The following is a 20,762-nucleotide window of genomic DNA, read 5'->3' on the forward strand; positions in this document are numbered from 1 at the left end:
ACATTTTGTTTAACCTTTGGGTTTTTTTCAGGGAGAAACAGGTTGCTAGTAAGGAAAAGAGTTATTCAAGGGAAAAATTAAGGGTAAAATACTAAGGACTAGTACTTAAGTAAGACTAGGTCTAAAGTACTAAATGGTCTGAATCAAATCCATTATCAATGAAGCTAAGTCAATATAAACAGCTGAGGACCTTCGATAATATGTTCAAAAGTAACCTCTGAAACTGCAACTCTCCCTAGGTACATTTATGTTTGGCAATCATATATTTTATTGACATCTAATTAACGAGGCAAACCAAAGTTGAACACACAAATCAATCATTTACTCATTTAGGTAGACTGTTGCATTTGCAAATGCAATTTGCCCTCACATATCCAAATTTTGGTATACTCACATGTTTATACACAGAAAATCGTGAGCACAATTTTAGAAGCTCACTTAAAAACCTTCTGATTATCTGAACTTTAAAAATAAAACTATGCCCATTTTGGTCAACTGCTCTTTCAGCCATTAAGTCCTTTAAAGCTGCTACGGCTCAGAAACGGATGAGTTGTTTTAAGAAAGCAGCATAACAAACAATATTTTTCCTTTGCTTCAGCTAGGTTTTTGAAATGGCTTTATGTTCCTGCTGGGTCCTAAAATCTATGGTGTTTCATATTTATTTAAAATGAAATATCTACAATTATATGAAAGCCTTCTTAAAGAATTTTTCTCTTGTTAATTCTTTCTGTGCATTTGTGGGTACATTAATATGACAAGAAAGATGTAGCTAATGAGTTGTAGCAAGTGAATTATGATGCATTAATTTTTCTGTTGGAATGTTAGTCATCCAATCAGATTCCTTTATTTTCTCAGGCTTTTAAAATATTGTTTAAAGGTGTATTTAATAGTTTTATAGCAGTTTCCCCATAGCTACTGCACCCATACAATATCCTGCAAAGGCCATTACTTCATTTGGCACATTTTACACTCAATCTGCAATTTCAATTACCTGTTAAATTTCTTTTATTGACTGTTTTACTATACATCACACAACAGTCAAAGCAACACTGAATCTGAAGGGACACTTTAATAGTGAAGAACTCAAAATATGAAACAAATTATTTTGGTATTTAAAATAACATTACGGAACAAAGTAACTCCTACACACACGGTAATAATTTGAAAATCTACCTTTTATTGGATTCTGAATAATAATGGCATATGTTTTTGTAGGTCTTCTTTTACAAAACAAATTGTTCTCAACATATTTTTTAACAAATTTAAATGCTTTGGATATTTCCAGTCATACAATTCAAGAATTACAGAAGCAGCCTTGTTAATTTGAGTGATGACAGTTGTAAACTGCTAAATTAAAAAATGCATAGAAAATGCTTTATGGTGTTACTTTTATTTGATGGTCGTTATTTAACATTTATAAAGAATGGAATTAAGAAATTAATTCCTAGGCAATACTCAAGGACTTTATGTCTGATTCGCATAGACTTTACGGCCCAAAGCGACCAACATGATCATCTAGTCCAGTGGCGCTCAAACTTTTTTACTGGTGACCCCTTTCACACAGCAAGCCTCTGAGTGTGACCCTCCCATATAAATTAAAAACACTTTTTAATATATTTAACACCATTATAAATGCTGGAGGCAAAGCGGCATTTGGGGTGGAAAGTGACAGCGCGCGACCCCCCATGTAATAACCTCACGACCCCCTGAGGGGTCCTGACCACCAGTTTGAAAACCCCTGATCTAGTCTGACCTCCTGCACACTGCAGGCTACAAAGAACCTCACCCACCCACTCCTGTCATAGACCCCTAACCTCTGGCTGAGTTACTGAAGTCCTCAAATCATGATTTAAAGACTTCAAGTTACAGAGAATTCACCATTTACACTAGTTTAAACCTGCAAGTGATCCATGCCTCATGCTGCAGAGAAAGGCAAAAAACCCTGAGAGTCTCTGCCAATCTCACCTCAGGGAGAGAGTCTCTGCCAATCTCCCTAACAGGGAGTTTCACAAGGGAGTTCTCCAGGTGAAGGAGGAGCTAATACAGCATCTGTGGGGTAAGTGACTGTGTGTAGTGTGTGTTTGTTTGTGTTTGGGGGTTATTTGCTGTGTGCTGAGCTTGTGTTTGTCAGTCTGTTTGTTTGTTTGGTTGTTTGAGGGACCGTGTGCTCTGGCTGGCAGTTGGAGGCAGGTTTGAAAGCTCGAAGCCTCTGGTAATTGGCTGAGCCTTAATCAGTGGGCGGGGCATTCACTCAGGCCAGGGCTTTATAAAGCCGCGCACAAGCGACCAGGGGCTGCTAACAGGGAGTTTCGCAAGGGAGTTTAGAAGGGGAGTGGGAAGGGAGCGGGAGTCCCTCGCCGGCCGTAACCCCTTCCCTGTGCCCCCCCCCCTAAAACCTATAAACCAAACTACATTCAAAACCTCTTTCTTTAAACCACCCTTACATTAACTAGGAGACAATGCAGGCAGAAGCCCAGCAGCAGGGTGGGGGCTATCCAGTTTATTGCACTGAGTGTAGCATGTATGATTACCTGCCCTGTGGGTGGGTGGCGTATGTGTGCAGTCGGTGCAAGGAGCTCCTGGCCCTCAGAGACCATGTACGGACTTTGGAGGCCAGGGTGGCGGAACTGGAGGAGCTAAGAGAGGCAGAGAGGTATGTTGATGAGGCTTTCCGGGACACTGTAGAATTGTCCCACCTCCGCTCAGACAGCTCCTGTGCTGTTGAGGAGGAAGAAAGGCCCAGGGAAGCAGAGCAGTCAATGGGAGTAGAGGGAAACCTTCCCATAGTTGGGACCCTCCTTCCAGATGGTGCTGGGGTTGCCTCTCACACTGAGGTTGCCTCTCCGGGGGAAGGGAACTCCAGTTTCTAGTAAAAGGCAGGTGTTAGTAATGGGAGATTCGATTATTAGAAATGTAGATAGCTGGGTCTGTGATGACCGGGAGAACCATATGGTGACTTGCCTGCCTGGTGCGAAGGTTGCGGATCTCTCGAGGCATCTAGATAGACCTATGTGTAGTGCTGGGGAGGAGCCGGTGGTCGTGGTACATGTAGGTACCAATGACATAGGGAAGGGTAGGAGAGATGTCCTGGAAGCCAAATTTAGGCTGCTAGGGAAGAGACTGAAATCCAGGACCTCTATGGTGGCATTTTCAGAAATGCTCCCAGTTCCACGCACAGGGCCAGGTAGGCAGGCAGAGCTTCAGAGTCTCAATGCGTGGATGAGACGATGGTGTAGAGAGGAGGGGTTCACGTTCATTAGGAACTGGGGAAACTTCTGGGATGGGAGGAGCCTATACAGGAGAGATGGGCTTCACCTAAACCAAAGTGGAACCAGACTGCTGGCACTAAACATTAAAAAGGTTGTAGAGCAGTTTTTAAACTAGGAGATGGGGGAAAGCCGACTGCTGCAGAGGAGCGTGTGGATCGGACACAGACTTCTCTTAGGGGAGAGTCTGATGATAGAGAATCTCCAGGTTATAGTCAGGAGCAGAGGACTGAAAAGTATAATATATGGGCCAGATCAGATGATAAACAGTCACATAAAAAACAATCTGGCACATCAGAAAAAGGCAGGCTAATAAACAGGGACAAGTTTTTTAAAGTGCTTGTACACAAATGCCAGAAGTCTAAATAATAAGATGGGTGAACTAGAGTGCCTTGTGATAAAGGAGGATATAGATATAATAGGCATCACAGAAACCTGGTGGACTGAGAGCAACCAATGGGACACAATCATTCCAGGGTACAAAATATATCGGAAGGACAGAACAGGTCGTGCAGGGGGAGGAGTGGCACTATATGTGAAAGAAAGTGTAGATTCAAATGAAGTAAAAATCGTAAGCGAATCTACATGTTCCATAGAGTCTCTATGGATAGAAATTTCATGCTCTAATAAAAATATAACATTAGGGATCTATTATCGACCACCTGACCAGGACAGTAATAGTGATGATGAAATGCTAAGGGAAATTAGAGAGGCTATCAAAATTAAGAACACAATAATAGTGGGGGATTTCAATTATCCCCATTTGGACTGGGAACATTTCACTTCAGGACGAAATGCAGAGATAAAATTTCTCGATACTTTAAATGACTGCTTCATGGAGCAGCTGGTACGGGAACCCACAAGGGGAGAGGCAACTCTAGATTTAATCCTGAGTGGAGCGCAGGAGCTGGTCCAAGAGGTAACTATAGCAGGACCGCTTGGAAATAGTGACCATAATACAATAGCATTCAACATCCCTGTGGTGGGAAGAACACCTCAACAGCCCAACACTGCGGCATTTAATTTCAAAAGGAGGAACTATACAAAAATGAGGGGGTTAGTTAGACAAAAGTTAAAAGGTACAGTGACTAAAGTGAAATCCCTGCAAGTTGCATGGGCCCTTTTTAAAGACACCATAATAGAGGCCCAACTTCAATGTATACCCCAAATTAAGAAAAACAGTAAAAGAACTAAAAAAGAGCCACCGTGGCTTAACAACCATGTAAAAGAAGCAGTGAGAGATAAAAAGACTTCCTTTAAAAAGTGGAAGTCAAATCCTAGTGAGGCAAATAGAAAGGAGCACAAACACTGCCAACTTAAGTGCAAGAGTGTAATAAGAAAAGCCAAAGAGGAGTTTGAAGAACGGCTAGCCAAAAACTCCAAAGGTAATAACAAAATGTTTTTTAAGTACATCAGAAGCAGGAAGCCTGCTAAACAACCAGTGGGGCCCCTTGATGATCAAAATACAAAAGGAGCGCTTAAAGACGATAAAGTCATTGCGGAGAAACTAAATGGATTCTTTGCTTCAGTCTTCACGGCTGAGGATGTTAGGGAGATTCCCAAACCTGAGCTGGCTTTTGTAGCTGACAAATCTGAGGAACTGTCACAGATTGAAGTGTCACTAGAGGAGGTTTTGGAATTAATTGATAAACTCAACATTAACAGGTCACCGGGACCAGATGGCATTCACCCAAGAGTTCTGAAAGAACTCAAATGTGAAGTTGCGGAACTATTAACTAAGGTTTGTAACCTGTCCTTTAAATCGGCTTCGGTACCCAGTGACTGGAAGTTAGCTAATGTAACGCCAATATTTAAAAAGGGCTCTAGGGGTGATCCCGGCAATTACAGACCGGTAAGTCTAACGTCGGTACCGGGCAAATTAGTTGAAACAATAGTAAAGAATAAAATTGTCAGACACATAGAAAAACAAACTCTTGAGCAATAGTCAACATGGTTTCTGTAAAGGGAAATCGTGTCTTACTAATCTATTAGAATTCTTTGAAGGGGTCAACAAACATGTGGACAAGGGGGATCCGGTGGACATAGTGTACTTGGATTTCCAGAAAGCCTTTGACAAGGTCCCTCACCAAAGGCTCTTACGTAAATTAAGCTGTCATGGGATAAAAGGGAAGGTCCTTTCATGGATTGAGAACTGGTTAAAGGACAGGGAACAAAGGGTAGGAATTAATGGTAAATTCTCAGAATGGAGAGGGGTAATTAGTGGTGTTCCCCAAGGGTCAGTCCTCGGACCAATCCTATTCAATTTATTCATAAATGATCTGGGTAAAGGGGTAAACAGTGAGGTGGCCAAGTTTGCAGATGATACTAAACTTGTCAAGATAGTTAAGACCAAAGCAGATTGTGAAGAACTTCAAAAAGATCTCACAAAACTAAATGATTGGGCAACAAAATGGCAAATGAAATTTAATGTGGATAAATGTAAAGTAATGCACATTGGAAAAAATAACCCCAACTATACATACAACATGATGGGGGCTAATTTAGCTACAACGAGTCAGGAAAAAGATCTTAGCGTCATCGTGGATAGTTCTCTGAAGATGTCCACGCAGTGTGCGGAGGCGGTCAAAAAAGCAAACAGGATGTTAGGAATCATTAAAAAGGGGATAGAGAATAAGACTGAGAATATATTATTGCCCTTATATAAATCCATGGTACGCCCACATCTCGAATACTGTGTACAGATGTGGTCTCCTCACCTCAAAAAAGATATTATAGCACTAGAAAAGGTTCAGAAAACTAAAATGATTAGGGGTTTAGAGAGGGTCCCATACGAGGAAAGATTAAAGAGGCTAGGACTCTTCAGTTTGGAAAAGAGAAGACTAAGGGGGGACATATAGAGGTATATAAAATCATGAGTGATGTGGAGAAAGTGGATAAGGAAAAGTTATTTACTTATTCCCATAATACAAGAACAAGGGGTCACCAAATGAAATTAATAGGCAGCAGGTTTAAAACAAATAAAAGGAAGTTCTTCTTCACGCAGCGCACAGTCAACTTGTGGAACTCCTTACCTGAGGAGGTTGTGAAGGCTAGGACTATAACAATGTTTAAAAGGAGACTGGATAAATTCATGGTGGCTAAGTCCATAAATGGCTATTAGCCAGAATGGGTAAGAATGGTGTCCCTAGCCTCTGTTCGTCAGAGGATGGAGATGGATGGCAGGAGAGAGATCACTTGATCATTGCCTGTTAGATTCACTACCTCTGGGGCACCTGGCATTGGCCACTGTCGGTAGACAGATACTGGGCTAGATGGACCTTTGGTCTGACCCGGTACGGCCTTTCTTATGTTCTTATGTAGGGGAAATTTCTTCCTGACCCCAAACAGGACCAATCAGTTAGACCCTGAGCATGTGGGCAAGATGCACCAGCCAGACACCTGGGAAATAATTCTCTGTAGTAACTCAGAGCCCTCCCTATCTAGTGTCCCATCACCAGCCATTGGAGATATTTGCTGCTAGCAGTTGCAGAACAGTTACATGCCATTGTACGCAGTTTCATCATGCCATATCCTCCTTAAACTTATCAAGCTCAGTCATGAAACAAGTCAGGTTTTTTGCCCCCTCTGCTCCCCTTGGAAGGCTGTTTCAGAACGTTACTCCTCTGAGCATTAGAAACCGTCGTGTAATTTCAAGCATAAAGTTGTTGATAGCCAATTTATATCCATTTATTCTTGTGTCCACATTGGTACTTAACATAAATAACTCCTCTCCTCCCTGGTATTTATCCCCCTGATGTATTTATAGACAAAAATCATATCTCCTCCTCACCCTTCTTTTGGTTAGGGTAAACAAGCCAGGCTTTTTGAGTCTTCTCTAATAAGATATGTTTTCCATTCCTCTAATGATCCTAGTAGCCCTTCTGCCACAGAGTCCCCAGGCAATGCTCTGGAACTGCTCCTCACAAAGCCAGTCAGGACTTTGGGGAGCCTCCTCTCCCATGGAGCAGACTGTCTTCAGGGCAAGAAGCTCACACGGCTTCACCTCCTGGGTCTGACCTTGGAGCATTCAGCATATGCCCCTCCGTGCGCTTCCTACAGCGAGTCTGCCCAGGCAGGGTCCTGGGGAAGCCAGAGGGTCCTGCACGCACCCCCAACTTCGCAGTCAGACGTGACTGACTCTCAGCCAGCCAGTAAAACAGAGGTTTATTAGATGACAGGAACAGGTCTAAAACAGAGCTTGTAGTACAGAGAACGGGATCCCTCAGACGGGTCCATTCTGGGGCCCAACAAGCCAGACAACCCCATCTGCCCTCAATTCCAATCCCCAGCCAGCTCCAAACTGAAACCCCGTCCAGCCCCTCCTTTCTGGCCTTTGTCTCTTTCCCGGGCCAGGAGGTCACCTGATCTCTTTGTTCACCTTTAGCTATCCCTTTGCAAGGGGGGGAAGGGCCCTGGCCATTTGTTGCTAGGAGACAGACTGTGGGTCATTTATGCACACTGGAGACTTAAGAAATGCATAGGGGAAACTGAGGCACCCACACAGTATTCAGAGGAAACATTAAGAACAGTCCCACTTCGTCACACCTTCTCAGCACTTGTCCCAGTTTGAATTCATATTTCTTAAACAAAGGAGACAATAATTGCACACAGTAGTCCAGGCGAGGTCTCACCAGTGCCTTGGCAATAACACTTCCCTATCTCTACTGGATATATCTCACCTGATGCATCCTAAGACTGCATTTGCCTTTTTCACAGCCACATCACATTGGCAGTTCATACTCATCCTGTGATCAACCAATAAATCCAGGCCTTTCTCCTCCTCTGTCACGTCCAACTGATACATCCCCAACTCATAGCAAAAATTCTTGTTGTTAGTCCCTAAATGCATGATCTGCATGATTAAATTTCATCCCATTTCTATTACTCCAGTTTACAAGGTTGTCCAGATCATCTCCTCTCACTTTGGTCACCTTGTTAACTTCACTGGACTTACTCCTGATTTACACTTACTCCTGATTTACACCAGTGTAAGCAAAAATTCTTCATTCTGGATTATAGATACTGCAAACCATGCATCCAGAATGTCCCCAGAAAAGTTCCTCACTACCACTTTGCACTACTTTAACTGCAGCTCGGTAAAGTGTTTGATAAAATGAAGGATAAAGATCAGAAGAATGGAGCGAGAGAAGGGCTACTAACATGAAGGAATGGGAGAAAAAAAAATGAGGCTTCTACTCAAAACAACCGGTTCATCTGAAATACTCTCTGAGGTTAGAGCCCTTAGCTGGGATTTTCAAAGAAGACCTAAGGGAGTTAAGCGCCAACTACTAGTGAAAATTAATAGGATCTGGGTACCTAACTCCCTTAGGCTCCTTTGAAAATTCTACTCCTTATGAGAAGTCCTTGAGAAAGGTTCTAGTAAAGAAAGGAAATAAATGCTTTCACAGATAGGGCTTCCCCATCCTGTTTCATGGAGACAGTCTTAAAAAATATTCCTTTGTTCACACACATTGGAGTTATTTTAAGGACACTTATATTATGTATTTAAAATGAAATGCACATCTATGATGAGGTCAGCACAAGGCATAGACAATACTTGGGGAGTACTGAAGTAGTGCATTGGTTTTTATGCTGCCCTTATGCAGAGAGGTGAATTTCACCCTTTTTGACTAGTCCACTTTTTCAGTTACATGACAGCTTTTGAACAGCGATTTCAAAAGACTGCAAGAAGCAAGTCCACTTAAAGAGACACATGGGTTGTCTCTGATGGAAGAAAAAAAAAGGAGAGATGGAAGATGACAATGTCACATAGCATGGGAAGGGTAGAGGTCAAGTTAAGAATAAAAGTTCATGACTAATTAAAGTGAAGGCAAAATTTGGCTCATTTTTACACATGGAAGCCCAGTGAATGAGGAAGGGAGAGTTTCATGGGGGCAAGATCAGAATTTGGCCAAAATGTCACTACCTGGAATGCCAGCAGGACTCTCCAACTTGAAGATCTAATATAATACTCTCTTCAGTTCAACATGGAACTTGGTACATTAACAATGAGTGAAGTTTCAGAGTAGCAGCCGTGTTAGTCTGTATCCTCAAAAAAAAAAAAAACAGGAGTACTTGTGGCACCTTAAAGACTAACAAATTTATTTTAGCATGAGCTTTCGTGAGCTAAAGCTGAAGTGACAGTAACATTTTCAGGTATCATATGATTTTTCCACCTTTTGTTTCTGGCAATTGTATTACCCATTTCTTAAATAATGATAAAATGTTGAATTAAAAGTAGTTGCCTATAAACACAGCACACTGAGGTGCCGAATCAGGTATGAATTATTTTGTGATTGGGCACCTGCAGGCACTATGAGCCTTTAAACTTTGCAGTTCACTCATCAAGGGCAAAGGTCGTTCAATGAAAGATGAAAAAAAGAAGAAAATCTTTCCAAGTGTCAGAAGAAAATAAAGTGATGGGAACGGATATCCCTTTTTCCTGTCAACTGAAAAAAAAAAATCTTGTCATGTTTGGGTCATGGACCAAATTACTACTGCCATCTACTGGTGATCATAATATTATACCGTGTAATTAATTTTTTCACGCTACTGCCTGGAACCAAAGACAGACAAATAAAGCAACTTGTAAATACAAAATGCCTGCTGTTTTAAATTAAATGAGTAACAGGATTTTTCATGTTTAAACAAGACCAGTATAATAGTCTGACAATCTATATGTAATGAAATTCTAGCAATACAGTATATATAAATTTTTATAATATTTTCCACTGATTCTTAAGCTATGGAACAATAGACACAGACACTGGCAGGTCAGGCAAGTGATGTTAAGTCTACATTACAAATTTAAGATAATTTTCCATACCATACTCTTAATTAGCAATATAGTGATCAATAGTAAACTTCAAAAAAACAAATGTAATAATTTATTTATTTCATCGAAATATTTATCTAAATTCACAAATGACAACTCATTTCTCCTCTACTTTAAAACTCATAGCAAATTAAAAAAGGCATCTTGTTAAAAAAAAGAAAGCATTATGACAATGTTACTTATGCCACTGTAGTTAATTTTACATCATGTCTTGAACCTCTCTTGAAAGCTCTGGATTTTAATTCAACCAAATACATTACTTCCAGAAGAAGCTTGGCCTACCAGCCTCCAAGTGTTTCAGAAAGACAAGCGTTTGTCATTTATAAGCTGAAACATACAAAGAACATTCTTCTAGTTTACTTAATAATGTGCAGTTGACTAGTCCTTCAAGTGTACAAATCTAAGGCCTGACTATGGCCCATCTGTGCTCTAGTGTGCAATCACTTCCACAGCGAGTGCACAGGGAGTAACAGGGTATGCAGAGCTGCTCTAAAAGATGGGAGATGGTAGCGTAGCTACACTGGCAAAGTGGAGAACATATGCTGTGCCAGGTATAAATCTAACATATTTTATTCTCACCCAGGAGCAGCAAGAAGACTGGGAGAGAGATTTCAATCAGGGCTTTGGAGCAGAGCCTGGAGCTGGAGCATCTCCGGAGCATCTCCGGAGCAGTGGAGCTGCAGGTTTTTGGCTGGGGCTGGAGCAGAGCCAGAGCACAGCTCCAAAGCCCTGATTTCAATTACTAACTCACAATCACCCTCTTCCTGGGCAGCTCCATTACCTGGGGTAGCTTGTCAACTAACAATCTAGCCCTTAATTGACACTTATGGAATGAAAAAATTACAATGTGCAGTTTCTTGTATTAAAGGTTACTGTGTATTCAGGTTAAAAAGTTTGGTATGTTTTAAGATTTTGACATAAACTGACAAAGTAGGAAAAAAACAGGAAATTCAAAGGCATAGATAAAGTTTTAAACTAGGATTTCTTTTTTGTTTCTTTGTCAATATGAGTTAAGGGATAAGGTCTTGATCTTGCAAAAAGTTATGCAGATGTTGAGAGTTAACATTTAAAAGTCAAAGCTCCGAAATATAATTCATTCAGCAGAACGCTCATAACCTCATCATCATATTTCAGATTCAGAGGGGTAGTCGTGTTAGTCTGGATCTGTAAAAGCAGCAAAGAGTCCTGTGGCACCTTATAGACTAACAGACGTTTTGGAGCATGAGCATAAGGTGCCACAGGACTCTTTGCTGATATTTCAGATTATCACTCACTACTTGCAGTGCAGTAGCTAAGAGGGTTCATTGCATTAGCAGAAGTGAAAGTGGATATGCAGTTTGATAAGAAAGCATGAGGACTCTAACAGAGCCTCCAGCCTAACCATGCAAGAAACAGGATAAAATAAAAATTATAGTTTGGTGTCATCCAGGATAGCGTTGGTGTTATCAGTGAGGAGAAAATAAAGAAGAACTGTGACATACCTAAAGCTAACCTCCCACTGTCATCTTCTCGTGTTGCTGGGTCTGGAAAAGTAGTAGCAGAACCAGCAGGGAGCATGTGCAAACAATCCTATGCCCTGCCTCTGTGGGTAGCCCCACAACAACTAGTATTCCTTCATCTGTGCTTCTTCCTTGGCTGCCTGTAATTTGTGATGTAGGGCCAGAAGTCCCCCACTGGCAGTCAGGTGTATTACAGCTTCCAGGAGTCCCCTAGTGGCAACACATGGCAATACACCCTATAGCAGATCAGTCACAGTATGCAGTACTTCATTGGTGGGTCTTAGTCCCATTAGCCCCTAGTGATCAGCTACCTTAAAAAAAAACCCCATCATCCATCTATTGTCTTTCCAGTCTCCCCCTCCTTCTATAATTCAGTTACTACCATCATCCACTACACCCTGGGCATTTTTGCTATAAGGAATTCACAAGAGATGTAAAATATGGGATTGGCAAAACCTGCACAATGTTTGAGAGTTTTTGATTATAACAAAAACCTCATTTAACTGCTGATAACAGATTAGCTCTTTAATATTAAGCAATATAACTAGCAAAACTAAACAACTAGCTATAAATAGGCCAGGGAAAAGGACATACCGATTCACAAAGAGCAGCCATAACAAAAGAACTATTATGTCAGTACATTTTACCATAAAAGATATTCTTAATGAGCCATAGATGTGTTAGAAGCACTATAAAATAATTACATTTCAGAAAAACAGTTGTGAGTTTGTCTTGGTAATGTTCTATGTGAGACATGATATAAGAGACAAAGAAAATAAATTATATATTTTACAAATAAAGGTGTAATCAATGAGTAGTGAACTTACTTTGCAATTACATCGTTGGCCCTGATCCTGTAAAGACTTATAGTATTGCCTATGACAACTTACCTAGTACCACTCTGTACAGTCACCAGTCTGTTCAAAGTGGACCCAATCAGTGGGTCCCGTATGCATCCAGGTCACCTGGATCTGAGTAGAGTCTAATCCCTGTTTCTAACTCTGTGTGTATAGGGCACAGTCCCAGGCACAGTAACTCTTGTCTGACACTCTTCTTTGGGTTGTGTGGAACTGCCACCTAGCCACCCTAGACCATGAAACCACTACCTGAGACCTTCCAAGCTCCTCCAGTCACTTACAAACACTCCCCCAGAGCTCCACCTAGGCTATGGGGTTGTCTGGGCTTCTAGTTTAACTCTTTTGGGGACAACATGGCAGAAAAGAAAGGAGAACAGGCTTACCAAAAGAATTCCTTAACCACAGAAACTATATTCTTAAAGAACTCAAGAGTTACAGGTCCTTGAAACAACAAAAGTCTTGAGATACACCCTCCCCTAGTCTGATCTCATCCTTCTAGTGACTGAAGTTTGTCAGCATTTCAGGCTGGGCAGAGTCCATTCTGCTCTCTCTCTCCTGCTCTCTCTCTCCTACATGGCAATGGTTGGCTCCCCTGCAAAAGGGTGATCCCCGCTCTTAAGTTATGCCTATACTGGAGTCTAAGCTGTGACTGCAGCACAGGTAGGCATACTTGCGCTAGCTTTACCAGTGCTAGGATGGCTAAAATTAGCAGCATAGATGTGGCAGCACAGTCTTCAGTGTGGGCTGTACGAGCCCGCTCAGAACCCTGGGTACCTACTTTGTTGCTGAAGTCTGTGCCATCACATCTACACTACTATTTTTAGCAATGCTAGCATGGGTAAAGCTATCCTGGGTATCTCTACCTTAGCTGCAATCACACCATGGAATATGAACAGACCCTCTATCCCTTTGACATGTGCTCCAGGAGGATGCTCCACTACACACTTTTCATCATGCTTGCACCACCTTGCGGACCCTGTACAGAAAAAACATTGTTCAGTGAGTAGTTCAGTGAGTGGTGAGCCAGTAGTTAAGAGTTGTTCAAAATAGATAGCCCCAGATGGTTCTCAGTGATAGTCTTTCAATAACATGTCCAAACATTTTTTCAGGGCAGGACAATTGTCTGAAATGCATTACAGTAAACTGCCCTTAGAAAAGTCTAGCCTAGTGTTCAACACTTAGTACAAAGTGGAGTTCGTAATTTGGTACAGACATGTGCCATTCTGTCACACTGCCAGCCGCAAACATTCAAAAATCATGCAATTTTAAAAAGTTAAAAATATTAAATTTAGGATTCTTTTTATTTGTCTTCTTCAAGCTTTCCCCTGCAAAGATCAGGCTAGAAACTTGCTTTTGTATGTTTTTTTTTTTTTAAATAAAAGCTGAAATACTTACTCAGTCACAAGACTCTAGGAGCTAGGGCTTTAAGAAAAAACACCAAATATCATGAGGCATGCAATTTAATCAGGAGAGTTGGCAACAATGGATGCTATTCTTTACACACTGTAAGTAGTCCCATTCAATTCTTCAAGTTCTAGCTCTCCAGAAAGCCCTCATACATGAGAGAATTCTCAGTGTGTAAAGTTAGGCACATATGTAATTTTCTGCAGGCTCAGAGCCCTAACTTAGGTAAAGAAATACAATCACACCACATATTTTGTAGCACTATAAACAACATAAAACAATCTTTTCAAAGAAGCCTTTAAAAATGGCAATATTTTGTACATCTCTAGCCAGTATGGTAGTAATTGATTAATTTAATCACTCTTCTTTCCTACCAAACATTTCCTTTAAGTGGAATTAGGTGTAAATGTAGAGAGAGCTTCTAAAAATCTTTGTGTTTAACTTCTCAGATCAGACAACATATTATTATGGCATACTCAAATTAAAAAATACAGTCGTTCAGGTCATACTGTGTGTCATAACTGGCATCACTTCTGTTACAGCACCTCCATGCAAAAAAATGGAAAATCTTTCAGCAAACTACAGACTTTGATTCCTGCAGTTTTCTTTCCATCAAATTGTGCAGTAAGTGTTAAGTTTTGCCATTTTTATATGGTGATGCTTTAGTAGTTGTGGTGATGTCAGTTATAATAAGGAATAACAGATGGGCTGGAGTGAAGAACAAAGTATTTTCTAGCATCTGGACAGCTGTAGAAACTGAATAAGTGGTGCTTTTATTTTTAACTCCACCCACTACTACCCCTTATTTGATTGCATTTTTACATCTTTTATACTTTCATTCAACTATAATCTTTCTTCATATTTTTCTCATTAACTTCAGTTCCTGTTGCCTTTGTGGTGTTTGCAGACACACAGCTGCATACAATGCATTCACCTAACCACACAGTCCACTACATTTTTGCAAGTAGAGAACAAGTCATAACTTCAACTTTGAATTTGGACCAGGTTTACATTTTCTAACTCATAAATTAATCACACATTTTAATTTTCTTTTTAAAAAATTATTGGAAGCCTAAACTCCATAAAACCCAGCATATTTGATTTTTTAACTGATGGTTAAACTTCATACTTTTGAACTACAGTATTTTGATTAAAACTTTCCATAAAAACCATGCGCATCAAATTGCTAGGCTAAAATTCAGTTTCAAACTTAGGCCTCAATCCTGCAGATGCATGCACCTCAATTCAGCTAAGAACTTAAGCACGTGCTTTGGTGAACAGGGATAGACTGCTGAATTGGTACCTTAAGCACATGCATAATTTTACTCACAAGTAGTTCCATAAAGTTATGTACGTGCTTAAATGTTCGCAGTGTCAAGACCCAAGTTATAATCATATGCATGAGATAAGGCCTCATTCTGTGAGCTACTGAACAGCCTAGAAAGAAGCACACTCATTTTACTTGCTCTAAGTAAAAAATACAGGAATAAATTATTACAGGATTTACTAGACAATTTTGTATGTAGCACTAGGAATAAAAATTATTTGAGTCTAAAAATTTACAAAAAGTTTAAATAATTTTGCTAGAAAGCAACATTTTTTATTATTTAGCCACTGACATATACTAAAGTAATTGCCTAGTTACTAATTATTTACTTATAGAAACAGGTTTCTTTTTTAATTTAGAGTAAGTAGTAAGGTTATCGCATGTTATAGTAGTTTCTTCTCAATATTATGTTTCCCTTCCACATATAAGAAAATGAACATACATGTACATTTAAGTTCAGTGGAAGAGAGTATCAGTACCAGTCCCTTGGATGAAGGTACACAATTTGTGTTGCTTTTTAGCATCACCCAACCTCAGAGAGCAAACGCCACACTAGTCTGGGGATTTAGGAGGATGCAAAGGACAGAAGTTGTCGGATAGAGTAACTCTCCTCTACAGATAGGCTTTTGAACCTGCAGATAAAGTGGAAAGAAAATTCTTGAAAGCAGCCAGTCATTCTCCCTGATCTCATGGGGTTGATTGCCTTATGACCATAAGCACATCATGTGCACACAATGCCAGGATGAGACAGATATCAAGCTTCTCTTCTACATTCCATAGGCACTCTGCTTGGCTATGGTTATCATTGATGGATGCCTCAGATCTAGGACAACAGGGCTAGAAAACCAGAAACAAGTAGCAGAGTGAGTGTGTGCACCAAACATACACAGACAGAAAACAAAAATGAAAAAAATAAAATCAAACCAGGCAGAATGATACATGTGAGAAAAAGAAAATGGTCAAAAATAAAAGAGGAGAGGTAGCAACAGCAAGGGCATGGTGCAAGGGGGGCACACATCCACCCCAAAAGGAGGCTCCAAAAATAAATAAGTAAATAAATAAATAAATAAATAAATAAATAAAAAGGTTGGATGACTGACGAGTTGAGGACAAGACTTCCTGCCTCTTTCGTAGTTGTACCATAAGTGTTATAGATGTTGATCTTGGGGAAAGCTAGTGGGATCACAAAAGGAAACCAGCTGGTAGGAGGAAGACCATATGATTTGGTCTACTGCAGCAGACTATCATTCCAGTAAATTGGGTACTTGTCTCCAATAGTTAGTTGCCTTACAACTCTTCTTGCAATGCACCTAGCTGACTTTGCAATATGTACAGGGAGGGGGAAATTCCTACCAACCACCTGCAATGATCAAATGGTACACTGAAGCAGAAAATATGGCAAGCCTTATTTTATCACGTTTAATTACAATGCTGGTCATAAGAATATTCAGTCCTTCTGTAAATTCTATTAAGGGATAGATGGGAGAATTACAGTTGTGTGAACTATTTTAACTTTTCTCAAAAGTTAATAGCAAGACTTGGTAAAAGGAGATGCTATAGCCACAGCCAACACTACCCAATGTCTTGTGACAAAGACATAAAATGAGAGAGAAAAAAAAACCTTTCACATATAAATAGTATTAGAAAGAAATTTCAGATCTGAAAACTACTAAATTGCTTTCTGTTGTCTTACAAGAAGTTATAAAATTGCATATTGCTACTTTAGATTAATTTCTTCAGCCTGCAATTCTGAAGTGATACAGCAGTCACTGCATAGCTACATTTGAGTCTGTAAAAAAATTCTTCACCGAAGTTTTTACTATATTACTTATAACTTCAAACAGATGCTTAATTTTTTACTATTTCTTAAATAGAGTCATGACCTAAAACATTAACACACTAGCCTCTGAGTAGATGACACATGTGGTGGGTAGCTGCTGCAGATGTTCATACATTATGTATGGCACACTGTCATATGGGTTATGGTTCATCCCATTAATAAGAAGATGTACAGGAGGGCTATGGCTGTCTTTTGGAGCTGAGGTGTGTGAGGATATAAAGCACAGATAAGGCTCGCTAGTAAGTTAAAGTGAGAGTATACTCGAAGAAGACAGAAGATAATTGACTAAACAAATGACTTTCAAATGCCAGGGTGAGTTTGCTGGGTTGGCAATTAGGGGGAAAGATTTTTTATTTGAAAATTTACTAAGCAAATTTGATACAGTGTCAATGAGAGAAACATGGAACCCCGCAATGTCATTTTTACAGCACCATTTGTCAGGATAGAAATATAGCCAGACTTGAAGTTCAATACAGAATTAAGTCTGGTTTCACCTTCTTAAGCGGTCCTGGTTTGTTTGTTTTTAAAGTATATGCTCTACTTTTATTTCATGAGTTATAAACATTTGAACTTTTTACAAAAAAAATGTTTTTTTCCCACCTAAAATGATTGATACATATTTATTACCTTAACTGCATCTTAAAATTTTTGCATTTGGGAATTTAATATTTTAAGAAGTTCTATAGATACCTTTTCTTTTAAGGTAATAAATGCTTTCTATTTATTCTTCAGTGAACACACAATTCCATTACCAAATAAAATGATATTTACCTGCAAGATAAGTGAAAGTAGAAGTTTGTACTCTAGTAACTTTCACTGACTTGTTCTTACCTGTTACCCCTTCTATAAAGGAGCACTGAAAATTTAAAAATGCGTAATACTTAATTCTTAATACTTAGTTCTGTGGGTTTACTTTTACATTTGCTTCAACAGAATTTCTCCCATATGAAGGGCAAGTACAGTGCTTTCACTCATGGATAAAATACCTATAAAAATTCACAAGAGTGTAAATTACTGCCCAGATTCTTACCCCCAGATTTCCGCTCTCAAGAGTGAGACAGACCGAATATCTCTCCTGGGAGCTTGCTGCACCTCATGGATAGTAAGGGAAAGGAAGAAGAGAAGCTCATGGTGTAAGGGCAGTAATGGGAGCAGCAGATGTGATATCCTGGCCAATTGCTTCTACCTCAAAGGACACTCAATCAATCTGTAGCTCCTGCTGAGTAGTCAGAATTACACCTCTACCCCGCTATAATGCGACCCAATAGAACACGAATTCAGATATAACACAGTAAAGCAGTGCTCTGGGAGGGCCGGGCTGTGTACTCCGGCGGATCAAAGCAAGTTTGATATAACGCGGTTTCACCTATAACGCTGTAAGATTTTTTGGCTCCTGAGGACAGTGTTACATCCGGGTAGAGGTGTACTAATAATCTCTAGGGCTTGCTCTGAGTCCTCCAGTATCTAGTCATTCTGAGAAGAGTTGCAAATCCACGAAAGTCAACTCTCATTTGGACCATTTCCTGCTTCCACTCAAGGAAAAGATCTGGCAAGCCATTTGCATCCTTAAACCTCAATGCTTCAGTTTTGTCCTTTACCCGGCCAACCACACGATAGAGATCCTGGTACAGATCCTATGCTGCTTCTGGAGGTGGAACCAAAGTGCATATGCTTCCAACTTCTCCCATCCCTGCCTGAACTCATGTCCATATGTGCATATTCTCATATCTATGTATACATAAAAATATATATATTATAAATGGGTGCGTGTGACTGTTGCTGTATACTTTCCTCTTCTCTCCATAAAACAATACTGAGAAAGATGACAGGCATGGAAATTCTGAATATGTGAAATTACAAAATACTGATGTGAACGTATACTCAGCAAGACAATCTGGGGGAAATTATTGGTTCCTCAAAACTTCACTAAAAGCAAAATCTTGAGGTTTCAAAATCCATGAAACAGACCAAAAAATTAGCAAAAAAAAGTTTTAAAAAATTGCACTAATTTCTTCCTGCCACAATTAAAACCAACATTTGGATAAAGTTTATATGCACACACATAACTGTCTATACTGTATTCTATTTTTAAAATGTTAGTCTGATTTCCTGTCATAAAAATAAATGCTTAACAGCTTCATGTATATCTTACCAGATTGAGATTTTATACCAGACTTCAAAAGTTTTAGACACAAGCTACTCTGGCATATGCTGTAGTATTAACTTACTTTTTTATTTTACACTGAGTGTCCCAGCAGGATACTTAGTGATCTTTTTACACTTAACACTCACCCGATGAAAGAGATCACAATTTGTACTCATGTTGTCCTACGTTAAGTTAATTTTGTAATTTTCATTTATTCAAAAAGCATTAGGTAACCACTGGAAGAGAACAAAAAGCTTTTGTAGCCCTCTTCTGAGATTCCCAGTCTTAATGTATCTTAATCTTAATGAGAAAACTAGTTACTCAGACTTTGCATTTTCTCTTGATTGTGAGCCTCTGCACTTGTGAAAAACATGCAACCTACAAGTCAAGAAATAAGGCTACTCAATAATTGTGTCCCATTTTCTTCCACTCTGCTTGCTGTGTGTCAGTGATAGGAAATAAATACATGCAATAGTGTCAGTTTCTTTCCTTGCTGTGAATGCAAAATTGAATAATTTAAACAGATTACTAAACTAACTTAAAAACGAGCTTTAGAGAACAATAATCCAATTCAACAAGAGCCTCTGGAATTCAGCTGCAATTAGACTGATAATGATGAATAAATTCCCATAGCGACTCCTACTTTCTTATCTCCGAGATCGTATTAGACTGATGCGCTCTCTTGAAATCTTTGAACCATCTATCATTCTTTCACAAAAGAAATTTTGTCAGAAACAGAGGCCAAGTTTTGTCTTTGCTTACACCAATGTAAATCCAAAGTAATACTAATACTTGAACAAAATTATTCCAAATGTATCAGAGTAACAGCATAAATTGATCCAGTTAATATACCATACAATATACCCAAAACTATATTTTTTCCTTTTATAAACTACCTTTTTTTGTTAAATACTATAGAAATGCTTATTAGCATCTGTAGAGATTTTTTTTTCTGGAAACAAATCTAAAAAAATGGAACTGTTAGAAAGTTACTTACTGTAAATTGCCCACTTTTACTGCTACAGGAATATGGGGAAGCTGAGTGGCCCACTTCAATGTCACATCCTGATAAACATGCAACATGCTATTATGGTTTCCAACCAGAGTGTTTATTGTTCCTTCAGACACTGTTAAAAACATAAAAACAGTTTTAAGACAACAGATGTTTTCATGAGCCAGTGTGTTCCTTTCAGGTTCACACTATTTTCCTTTTTTTGGAGGGGGGGAAGCGGAAGCTACTATTGCATATCTGTGAACAGATCTGTTTTCCTTTTTATTTAGAGACTATTAAGCAGTCAAAAAGAATAATAAAATTACATAGACAATAACCAAAAGTCTGTGATTAATCATGGACACCAATTACAATGATATCAGTGTGTGAAATATAAAAAGAAGTGCCGGACACATTTCTGGTACTTCCAGAACTATCACTCATAAGTGTTAGTACCAGAAGTCCCAGAATGCCCCAAAAGTAAAATATCATGGATTTGTCATCATCACTATGAATGCATTGGGATAGACATGGCACAACATACACATTGGTTAAGTAATTTTAATCAATAGACTGTCTATCACATGTTTACACAAG

The 20,762-nt window shown here is 39.4% G+C and overlaps 1 protein-coding gene across 9 annotated transcripts in view; it reads right to left on the reverse strand.

Annotated features, from left to right (window-relative positions):
- The window catches only part of BBS9 (Bardet-Biedl syndrome 9), a 519,285-nt gene that overhangs the window by 445,761 nt on the left and 52,762 nt on the right, over positions 1-20,762 (reverse strand). For all 9 annotated transcript variants that reach the window (XM_045005718.1, XM_045005716.1, XM_045005719.1 and 6 more), the window contains one exon: positions 20,172-20,301. In XM_045005718.1, coding sequence (XP_044861653.1) covers positions 20,172-20,301 — 130 coding nt within the window. The remainder of the gene's footprint in view (positions 1-20,171; positions 20,302-20,762) is intronic.

Source organism: Mauremys mutica, chromosome 2, assembly GCF_020497125.1.
Source record: "Mauremys mutica isolate MM-2020 ecotype Southern chromosome 2, ASM2049712v1, whole genome shotgun sequence".
NCBI lineage: Eukaryota > Metazoa > Chordata > Testudines > Geoemydidae > Mauremys > Mauremys mutica.